Below are 11,591 nucleotides of genomic sequence, written 5' to 3' on the forward strand. Positions count from 1 at the left end.
ATATATATATATATATATATATATATATATATAATCTATTCATTTATATATATAAATGCATATATTTTAAACATTTTGCACATCCCATGTTCAAAATGTCCCCACACATTTTCTGTCCACATACATTCTGCTCTCAGGGTCTTTGAAACACTCTTTGATGGCCTCGCAAGGTAACTGTTTCTCTTTCCTCAAACTCAGACTGCTCTCTTCACCTCTACAGCTGATTCCTCATGTTTCATACACAGCCTGGCAATCATGATGGATATGGCTTATTCAGTATCTCTGTACCATGGACAGCGACAGAGTTATGACCTATATTTTAATCTTTGCTCCGCAAGCTAAGTATCATTAACCTCATTTTACAGTTGGGAAATGAAAACTCTTGGAGTTTGAATAGCTAATCCAAATCACCCAGCTACACAGAAGAAAAAAAGACATTTTAAACCATCATCACTCTCACTCCAAGGCCAACTCTGTCTCTCATCATCTGAGCTGATGACCAAGGACTTTGCTGACACAGCAGAACAGGAGGCTTTGCAGACAGAGAAAAGGGATTGAGGGCAAGGCTAGAGGAAACTGCAAGTGAGGATCAAGTCACTTTCAGTCTAAGTTGCAAAATGGAATGCAAACCTTGCCTGGAATCAGATCAGGCCAGTCTCTGTGATGTGTCAGAAAGCAGAGCTTTTTCCTAACCCACGGCCCTAGGTGTTAATCTACATCCCACCAAAGACATGTGATTCATGGTCAAATATGCTTGGTGAATTGCTACATCCTCTAGCTGATGTTAAGTAAGATATTAAAAGACTGAGAATCTTTGGCAAATGAAACTAACTCTTTAGCCCAAAGTGAAATAAGTCAGAGAAAGACAAATACTCCACACCACTTACAAGTAGAATCTAAATTAAAAAACAAAATAATAGAACTCATGTACTTCAACACTAGAATGGTAGTTACCGGGGGCTGGATGGTGGGGGAAATGGGGAGATTTGGTCAAAGGGTCCAAATTTCCACTTCTAAGATGGGCAAGTTCTGAGGATTCAATGTTTCATACTGTGACTATGGTTAATAACACTGTACTGTAATCTTGAAATTTAATCTGAAGTTACCGCAGTTATTCATTGGCCACTGTCTGTCCCCCCACCCAGATGCTTTGGAGCCTCACTTCTGGGTCTGGTCCACAGAACAGGGGTGCCCGCATCACCAGGGGACTTGCTGGAAATGGAGAATCTCAGTGCCTTTCTCAGATCTCTCGAGATGTAATCCTAAAGGAAAAAAGATCCTGGCTGATTCCTATACACAATGCACTTGAGAAGCACTGGACTAGCATCTGTCACAATTGTGGGTACACATTATGTGCTTTAGAGTTTGCCAAATAGATGCATATACACTTTGGTACAAATTCTATGGTTCTTGCATTATATTTTTCCTAAGTTGTCTACTTTTAATAGTAAAATGACCTGGGCATATATAGCATTTGGATTTTCAAAAAAAAAAAAAAGAATGGTGTATCAAAGACAAGACACAGGTTTGAAAGGTTCAGCACAGAAGAAACAAAGCATTTATAATTAAAAGAAAAGGAAGGTTATTTTCTAAAAATAGCCCTTTAAAATTAAATACAGGTTAAAAACAAAAGTGCAGGGTTTTCAGAACATTTTAACTTGAAAATATGAGAACTCTGGAGTCTCTATGGCACTGTTTCTTAGAGCAATAAACACTCCACCAGTTATAGAAATCACTGTATGTTGCAGGCCATGGGCCAAGGGCTTTGCAAACCACCCCTCCTTTGCTCCATTTCACAAGCCTCTGCTGTCTTGTCAGGGCCATTTCCATCTCACAGACACCAGCCTGGGACTTACAGCAGCCCGCTCTGCATCCTCAAGCTTGCAAGTTGCAAAGCTGAGGCCATATCCCTAGACTGAGTAAGGAGGCTTCTCTTAGCTACTATCCCAAGCTGCCTGCTATGGCAAGAGGATAGAGAAACTAGAGGAAACAGGCCCTGCTGCCCCACCCAGATGAGAACGGCTCCACAGGCAGTGGGCTCTGCTCTGAGGACACACAGAGACCGGCCTTCTCTCCTAGGAAAGGACCCCGCAATGCGGGGCAAGGCACCGATCCTTGCAGGATGCAGATTCCTTATCCAACCACAAAGGAATCGCTTTAGGAGGTTCCCCAAGTTCCAGATATTCTAAAGCTCATAATTCACAAAAATAAAAACCTCCTGGTTTTTTAAATAAAAGATGGATTCTAATTGCCATGAAATTAAAAGACGCTTGCTCCTTGGAATAAAAGTTATGACCAACCTAGACAGTATATTAAAAATCAGAGACATTACTTTGCCAACAAAGGTCCATCTAGTCAAGGCTATGGTTTTTCCTGTGGTCATGTATGGATGTGAAAGTTCGACTATAAAGAAAGTTGAGCGCTGAAGAATGGATGCTTTTGAACTGTGGTGTTGGAGCAGCCTCTTGAGAGTCCCCTGGACTGCAAGGAGATCCAACCAGTCCATCCTAAAGGAAATCAGTCCTGAATATTCATTGGAAGGACTGGTGCTGAAGCTGAAACTCCAATACTTTGGCCACCTGATGCGAAGAACTGACTCATTGGAAAAGACCCTGATGCTGGGAAAGATTGAGGGCAGGAGGAGAAGGGGATGGTTGGATGGCATCAGCAACTCACCGAACATGAGTTTGAGTAAACTCTGGGAGCTGGTGATGGACAAGGGAGGCCTGGTGTGCTGCAGTCCATGGGGCTGCAAAGAGTCAGACGTAACTGAGTGACTGAACAGAACTGAACTGAGTTGTGTAAAGGGTTTCAAATCAGAATTACTTCAGTGCTTGGCCTTATTAAAGTCCACTGATGGGAAACGTTCATTGTTCCAGCCACTGCTCACAGACAGGACTCTCCGAGCATGCATGCCATGTGCCCACAGGATGGAACCTGAGCAATAAAGTGGCACATTCTTCAGAGATGCCTTAGATTGCACAAAATTACCTTATTCTCCTAACCAGTGCTCCATGAAAATTAGATGTTCAGAGTTTGAGAGAAACTTTAAATGAAGACATCAAAATGTACAATTGGAAAACCATGACAGACAAATTTGGCTGATTTTAGGAATAAAAGAAAGCTTACAACTATTATCTGAGAATGGATAAAATAGGATTTGCACAACAGACTCTTAAAAGCAAGTATGTTTTTAAAAAGGAAATTTATTTAAAAGTGTTAATTTAATTGTAATTTTGCTTCTTGGACAAAAGACCACATACAAAGAGAGAGGTGAACTGCCAAAAAAAAAAAAAAAAAAACCCGACAACAACCAACTAAACAAATAAAAACCAACAACAAAAAACAGGCAATTTGTATTTTGTGAAATGAATTTATATTTCTAAGGGGAAAGTTTTCCCATTGCCTGTAACACCAATAATTTATTCATACCAAGTAAGATTTATCACCTTATCTTACACATGATAGACTGGAAAAAGAAGACTTTAAAAGGAGGATTCTTGCGTCACCACCAGAGATAATAGGGCCAGATCTGGCTTTGGAGTGCCTTAGGCTCCCTGTGGTGTCCAGTGAGGTCAGACAAAACGGCAGTCACTCTGGGACAATTCCGGAGTATAACATGCTTTTATTTTTAATAATAAAAAAATAAAATTATTCCTATTTACTTTTATTATCTTGACTTAAAGACCATATAGGAATATCATCTTGACATATTTAAATAAGTGAAGAATTATGGTCTGGGACTGTCTCTGTTTCAACTCCTGCTCTGCCACCTGGAATCTGTGAGGCTGTGAGGCAAGGCATTTAACCTTCTCTGAGTCCACTGTCTCACCTATGAAATGGGGAAAAGAGTATCTCTAAGCCGTGGTGACTGCTTATACTTGCCTGGTACTTAGCAATACCTGGTGAATATTATTATTCAGTGTAAGTTGTTTTTAGAATAACGTGTTATTCTAAGAAATTTTTAGAGAAAGGTATTTTGAGTACAAGACGGACTTAGGAAAAGGGTTATAACGACAACATGTTATTTATGGCCTCAGGCCTTTGGAGAGCATGCAGAGGTTTCAGAAAAGTAGTTCATAGACTGATTCATACATACACACACATATAAGATATCTGTTTATGTTTTGCTTGTTCCATAGAAAATGCTTAAATACAACATTACAATAGGTCTGTGTAATGTAATTATTATACTTAAATTAAAAATGGAAAACATAAAAAAAAAAAGCAATTATATCAGTTGGTGGTCATGGAACAATGCTCTATGGTCTCTTTCTCCTTCTACCTGAAAAATGCCACCTTTTCCCCCAAAACAACGTGACCAGACTGAACCATGACATGAGGGAGGTCAAGGTTATGGAAACAGAAAGACTAGAAACAGTCACAACTTGGAGGCCATGAAAGACACAGAATTCAATGCCACACAGACCCCTAGACTGAGTTCTGGGGCAGAAAAAGGTGCATCCATGAGTTAGTGTCAGTGTTAACGTCTTGGTTTCCATTACAACGCTACAGGTGTATAAGATGTGACTGTTAGGGGAACCTGGGCTGGGTGGTAAACCAACGGTCTGAGCTGGTTTTGCAGATTCTCCACGAAATGACATTAAAATGAACAGTTAAAAAACAAGATGAGGAGGGAGAGGCCAGGGCTTCCTTTCTGTACAGGCAGCAGGTCAGCCGAGGGACTGATTTTGGGTGTTGATGGCTCTGTGTATGCCTCTATAATCCATCCTCATTAGAAATTAAATAGACACCAAGTCAATTATCAATTAAGTGACAAGCTGGATAAACACTGCAGGTGTTAATTGACCCTTCAAGGGTTCTTCAAAGCTCACTCAGCTTTGCCAGTTCCTTTGAAGTTCTGTTTTGGCTTCAGCAAATCGCTGAATAGATTGATTTAATGGTGAAGTTTTGCCTGGTTAATGGGAACAGAATAAAGTGTAGTTACAAGACTACTTTTTGTCCTCTAACATGTAATCTCACACAGTCCAGACAGGCAAAGGGGTAGGGCCATGTTGCTTAGTGAATAACTAAACTTAAGCTTTAAAAAAAAAAAATCATATGTAACAGATTTTCTATTGATATAAGAAATCAGGGTTAATTTGAGGGGGCTAGGAAGCACTCTTGAGTTTATGATCAGTGTGGTTTTCCAGGGAGGACAGTGGTGTAAAGCTCTACGCCCTCCTGGTGGTACTCCTCCCCAGTTCTACCACCTACATGTCACTTACGTCTTTTAATGTCTGTTCAGCTCAGCAGCCTGGGTGTTCCACGTGGAGGCTGGCTCCTGAACATACACACAAGAGACACAAACATCCGCTAAGGTGAAGACCAAGGTGCATTTAATGGGGCAAAGTGACGGTGTTTGCCCGGGATGGAAAAGTCCAGGCTGGTGGGCAGGGTGGACCATGCTCTGAAAAGTCTTGAATGATCTGTTCAGGCTTCAGCTGGGTTTTATTCCAATCATTGTAGCTCAGTCACTGAAGGTTTTTAAAGAAACTAATGTGTTTAAGTAAGCCTGAGGGCACATCTTAAACACATTCATGAGTTCTTGTTTTTCTTCCTTCTCTACCCCTAGACACACTCACCCCGTCTTGCAACAGGGTAGATAATTATGCCCAGATATGAGTGCATATTTTAAAGATATCAAACACTCTCTTGCTGGTCTTTTGTCAAGACTTTGTGATGTTCCAAATTCTTTTAACCACCATGTCTTAATTTAGAAACCTTAGTAGCTTAACGCTGAAATAAAATCAATCTTTTACTTTCCTCTTGATATTTCCAGAATTAGGAGTTAGATTGGATCACTTTAGAAAGTAAGAAGGAATGGTTAGCCTCACTGCTAACCAGGTTTCTGACTTCAGGAAAAATCGTAATTACTGGACCACACTGCAAAGACAACTAGGACGGACGGCTGTCCCTTTAAAGAAGGTATTGAAGGTATAAGAGGCTGACCTGTCTAAACTTAGAATCTAACCAGTTCAAAATGAATCAAGCCTCATCTGATGGAAGCAGAGTGGCTTAGGCTAAAGCAAATGCTGCCCCCCTCTCTGCCCTCCCCCCTCCCCCCCAACACACCAAGATTAACATATGGACAATTTTGGAACTTTACATCATCCACCACTTTTAGACTGCCTCTGCTGTAGCCATGGCAACCCTTACATAAAACATAGCTGAGTTGGTAACTTCACTCCAAATGAATTGAAAATAAGGCTAATCCTATTATTCTTCTCAACAATTTTCCAAGTAGCTTCTTCTCAGAGTGCCCTTGCTTGTATAGTCTGTCTTTTAAAAATAGATTATTGGAAAATTATATGTGTATGTGCACTCTTTCTACACCCATAGCCATTAGCATGGTCCTGCTGTCATTGACGTGTAACCTTGCACCCGAGATGAAGTACACCCACCTACATGGCTACTTAGTATTTTTCTTGCAGTTCGGGGATGGGTAAATCTTTTAAATATACCAATTTAGAATCTGACACATAGCAGAGGCTGTCACTTGAAAATTACAGTTGAATAATAGTCTTTTGAAGATAAGTTCTATTATGCATTTGTATAAATCTGGAAAGGTAACCCAGTGGCTCTGCTTTGTATTGTAAATGTGCCCACGTATGTTTCCGTAGCGATTTCGGAAAACCATGTTTTCCTTTCCTGCCTCCACTGAAGACCATTCTCTTGTAAAGTGGTCCTATGGTCATGTCAAGATATTCCTCTTTGTAATTGAGATAAACACTCAATGTCACCCCAAGAAGCTCTGCTGTCCCTGACTCTACTGACGTACTTGTGTGCTCAGAGGCTTCTCCAGTAGCCCATCTCCCTTAAGGTGGTGGTCTGCTCAAGGCTTTAGGATCCAAACCCCAGTGTCAGTCCTGAAACAGAGGAAAGGGAACTTCCCCAACAGGCCATTAGGCTCAAACCTGGACTGTTCCACTTGGGGGACAGTCTTAGAGTGAAAAGAAAATGTGGTTTGGGTTCAGAGGCCTTCAGACACAGCCTCGCCCCTCACCTGCTCCCTCAGCTTTGCCATCTCCCATCCTTTGTGCCTCTCGGACTCTTCATCAGAAATGGGCAAGGATGTCAACAATGAGTGCACGGGGCTTTGTGCATGCCTACAGGACGTTGCAAGTCATCTCGAGAAGGTAACTGTCAACACAGCCCCATACATGTCTGATGAGGACTATCAGAAGAGAGGAACCACAGTGAACCAACAGGAAACCCCGTTTATTAGACCGGAAGGCACACAGGGCACAAGTTCCATCCAGGGTTTTTCAACAACTGCTCGGGTCCTACCCACTGCTGCTAGATTGCTGTTGAATATGGTGTCCTGGCAAACGCCAAGAGAAAGAGTTCAGAGAGCTGGAAACCATTTCAGTCTGAAGCCAAGCACCAGGAAGACATGGGGCGATTCCTCCAACATTCCCTACATGATAAGGACTGTACGCTGTTGTTTTCAGGCACCCGCGTGGCCGCAGCCCCACCTGGCATTTCCGACAGATCACAATGTTAGCACATTCAAGAGCCCATCCACACACACTTTTCTGAGTCTGATATTGAAGGAAGAGGGGACCCGAGTCGGGGAAAGGACTGGTGGAGATAAAACAGAGAGGAGGAAAGGATGCGAGAGAAACCAGCAGGGATGAGAAAAGAAGAAACGGACAAAACCACATCAAGTGAGATCAGTCAGTCCTGCGGTCTGCCTACTGCAGACAAAAGAGACCGAGGGGTCTGCCTGCTCAGGGTGCTCACGCTGTGTGGAGGGCCATGAGGACTTCTGCAGGACTCTGCACCACTGTGCTCCGTGTCTCTGCTCAGCATCCCTGTTTCTCTTTCAGACTTGGACATGGACACTCACACTGTAGAGCTTCCTTTCTTGCATAAACAAAGTTTGTTTGGCAAAAGCCAACTTTGACCACGGGTGCCATTAATACAACCATCAACCAATATGCCTCACTTTTGCCTCTCCCCGCTCCCAACCTGACATCACATGCAGGAAATGCCTGAGATCTCTGGAATCTCTCACAAATAAGGCCTTAACGAGGAATGGCTGAATTTCTAAGAATGTGTCACCATATATTTTTGCATTGCAATGGTTTTCTGAATAAAACAAGGTGATTTTAGATCCAGGAGAGTGTTGCATCACTGAACCTCTTACACTGATGGACAGAGAAAGGCACTCAGTAGATGTTGAATGAATTAATTTAAAACAGTACAGCTCATTTAGTACAGCCTCTTTTTATATAAGCAGTTAAATGATTTGTTCAAGGTCACAGTGATGATTTGTGACAGAACTTGGAGCAGAATCCAGGACACCCAACTTTCAGTTTGGTATCAGGTTCCATGAGCTCTGACGGTACAAGAAGCTACACAGATAATAACATAATCAATCTTTGAGTCTTAAAACTTAAATTGTATAACATCAAATAAGCGAAAGGGTAACCCTGCTCAATCTAAAAGTATTGCTCAGATGAATGAAGCGGAAAACAAATATCACAGAGGCAGTGGTTATTTTTCTCTTAATTGAAGTAACATTTAACATAAGGACAATAAAATTAATGAAAGGAAATAACCGTCTATAAATACAAATTCTCTGCATTGAATGTTGAGTCTTAGAAAATAAAGTAAAATTCAGTGTTGATAATTGGTGTAAAAACAGGTGGTCTAACTTATGACATTTGTCAGGTTTGATATTTTTATCCTTCAGTCTCTGTACTGAAATGCAAACTTAAACCCATAGAGATGTTCAAAATCACTCATTTCATCCCCTCCACCAATGCATCAAGAGCCAATATTTCCTCCATTCCAACTTATTTTGAACTTACAGTGGAGTTTCCTTGTTGTTGAAGACCTGAAATAGGTAGCAGTTGCAGTTCTTAAAATGCTAAGAAATTAAAACATTAAACAAGACCAAAAAAACCCAGTTCAACTCATATCAAGTGACTTAATTTTATGTATATTTTACATCTTTAAACATCTATTCTTCAGTTGTATTATAAACACAGCAAAGTCTGCTCATGCAAGAAACACCATAAACCAGAGGCTATTATAGTGGATTTGATTGGGTTTTCTCCTGTCACCACCAGCACTCACGCCAGGGAACTGATCAGATAACCAGCATTATGTATGCATCAGATGAGCATTTATGGTTCTCTTGTGACCTGCACAGGTTAGTCACATGGTCTCCACAGAGGAAAAGATATACATAATCACATATTTACAGCACAGGCGACAAATGACTGGTATCACGACATTTTAAAATCACCACCATCTAAAAATATCTGTTGACACAGAATCAACTCCAGACCAAATCCAAAACTAGCTCAGCTCACTTAGCTGCCTCTCCTGTGTAGCTTCATAGGAGCCCAAACTGAGGCAAATTCCAGTGTCCAGGACCAGACAACTTCTCTAGCTCCAAAACCAGCAAGAAACATCCCAGAAGCTCTGACAAATCATTCACCCTATAGGTTACATTGTAGCATCCAGAAGAGCAGGGCAAGAAAGATGTCTCTTGTCCAGCACTCACCATATGGACGGTGCTTCTGTCCCGCTGATCTCTAAGAAGTCGTATCCTTCTTCGAGCTGGAAATCAGTGAAGACCAGTGCGATGGTGTCCCCGGGCTCTGCGAGGATGGTCCACGTGCAGTCGGCATTGTTCTCATACTCGGAAGGGAAGTGGGGGCTGGAGATGCTGCTGCTTGTTCCCCGCAAGGTTCCTCCACAGGCCCCCTCGGCTGCAAGGGGCAGAAGAGAGAAAGCACTTTAAAAGTGGCTTCAGACACAAGTACCTCCATCAAGCACCACTCTTCATGGGTGGCAAATATTTTCTGAATCCAAAATCATGACACACAATCGGAAAGAGGGTTTCTTTCTTCTGATTTGTTAGTTTAGTTCTATGGAAAGATGTAACAGTATACCAATTATATTGCCTTGTGAACTGAACTACCACTAAAAAAAGAAGTGAAATTATGTCTTTTCTAAGATCTGTGATGTGCAGTTATTATACACCTGACGTTCACAGGTGGCTCAACCTTATTCTCAAAGGAAGACAGAAACAAGTTGGCAACATTTTGAGTCTTAAAAGTACCTAGCCATCTTTGCTTCATTTTCTGTGAACTGGCTGTGAAAACACAGTGATCTTAAAAGAAGTATCCACCCTAATCTTTACATCAGGTAGAGTTTGGAATGTGCACTTGGCTTTGAATTTCAGAGAAGTCCTTGAATAAGATGAAAACAGAGAGGCGCCAATATCATAAAATGATCCTGAGTAGGAAACAGCTACATGAAAACTTAAAATGGATAATCAAGGAAAAGTGACAAGGAAAGGATCAGTAAGGTAAAATATAATACACTGAGGATACAAATTAGCATTGGAATAAATACTCTTCTGAAGAGAAATGGATCTTGTAAATTTTTCCACATAGTAAAAAAATAGATGTTATTCAATTTATATAATCATCTAATACAAAATGTTATGTATAAACTGTATATATAGGGCAGCCAAATATTTGTAAGACAACATTTTTTTGAAGACACTGTAACTACTGTTCCTTCCATTCTTTCTTCCTGTTTTTTTCTCTCATTTCTCCCTTCCACTCTCCCTCCCTTCTTTCCTATCACATAATCCTAGCAAAGAGTACACCCTTGGCTGTCTGTGTCTGCAGACTCTATATCCATTTTGTTGTTGTTCAGTCACTCAGTCATGTCTGACTTCTTGTGACCCCATGGACTGTAGCATGTCAGGCTTCCCTGTCCTTCACCATCTCCCGGAGTTTGCTCAAATTCATGTCTATTGAGTTGATAATGCCATCCAACCATTTCATCCTCTGTAGCCCCCTTCTCCTCCTGCCCTCAAACTTTCTCAGCATCCTGCTCGTTCCTAATGAGTTTGCTCTTGCATCCATAAATTCTACCAACAGCAGATGGAAAACATACAAAAAATATTCCTAGAAAGTTCCAAACAGTAAAACTTAAGTTTGCTGCATGCTGACAACTATTTACATAGCGTTTCATTGTATTAGGTATTACAAATATTCTACAAATAATTTAAATTATATGAGAAGATGTGTGTGGAGTTTACATACATATATTACTATGCCATTTTTTATAAGGGGCTTGAGTAACCAAGAAAAGTTCCAGACTTCCAGAAAAGGATCTTCTTCTGCTTTATGGACTATGCCAAAGCCTTTGACTGTGTGGCTCACAATAAACTGTGGAAAAAGAGACAGGAATATCAGACCACCTGACCTGCCTCTTGAGAAACCTATAGGCAGGTCAGGAAGCAACAGTTAGAACTGGACATGGAACAACAGACTGGTTCCAAATAGGAAAAGGAGTACGTCAAGGCTGTATATTGTCACCCTGCTTATTTAACTTATATGCAGAGTACCTCATGAGAAACTTTGGGCTGGAAGAAGCACAAGCTGGAATCAAGGCTGCCAGGAGAAATATCAATAACCTCAGATATGCAGATGACATCACCCTTATGGCAGAAAGTGAAGAAGAATTAAAGAGCCTCTTGATGAAAGTGAAAGAGGAGAATGAAAAAGTTGGCTTAAAGCTCAACATTCAGAAAACTAAGATCATGGCATCTGGTC

The 11,591-nt window shown here is 41.1% G+C and overlaps 1 protein-coding gene across 1 annotated transcript in view; it reads right to left on the reverse strand.

Annotated features, from left to right (window-relative positions):
* Nucleotides 1-9,516: 9,516 nt before the first annotated feature.
* LOC104979990 (CUB and sushi domain-containing protein 1-like) overlaps nucleotides 9,517-11,591 on the reverse strand; it is a 646,469-nt gene continuing 644,394 nt past the window's right edge. Inside the window, exon 5 of the mRNA XM_010828522.1 lies at nucleotides 9,517-9,728. Coding sequence (XP_010826824.1) covers nucleotides 9,517-9,728 — 212 coding nt within the window. The remainder of the gene's footprint in view (nucleotides 9,729-11,591) is intronic.

The sequence above is a fragment of the Bison bison genome, unplaced genomic scaffold, assembly GCF_000754665.1.
Source record: "Bison bison bison isolate TAMUID 2011002044 unplaced genomic scaffold, Bison_UMD1.0 scf7180017864494, whole genome shotgun sequence".
Taxonomy (NCBI): Eukaryota; Metazoa; Chordata; class Mammalia; order Artiodactyla; family Bovidae; genus Bison; species Bison bison.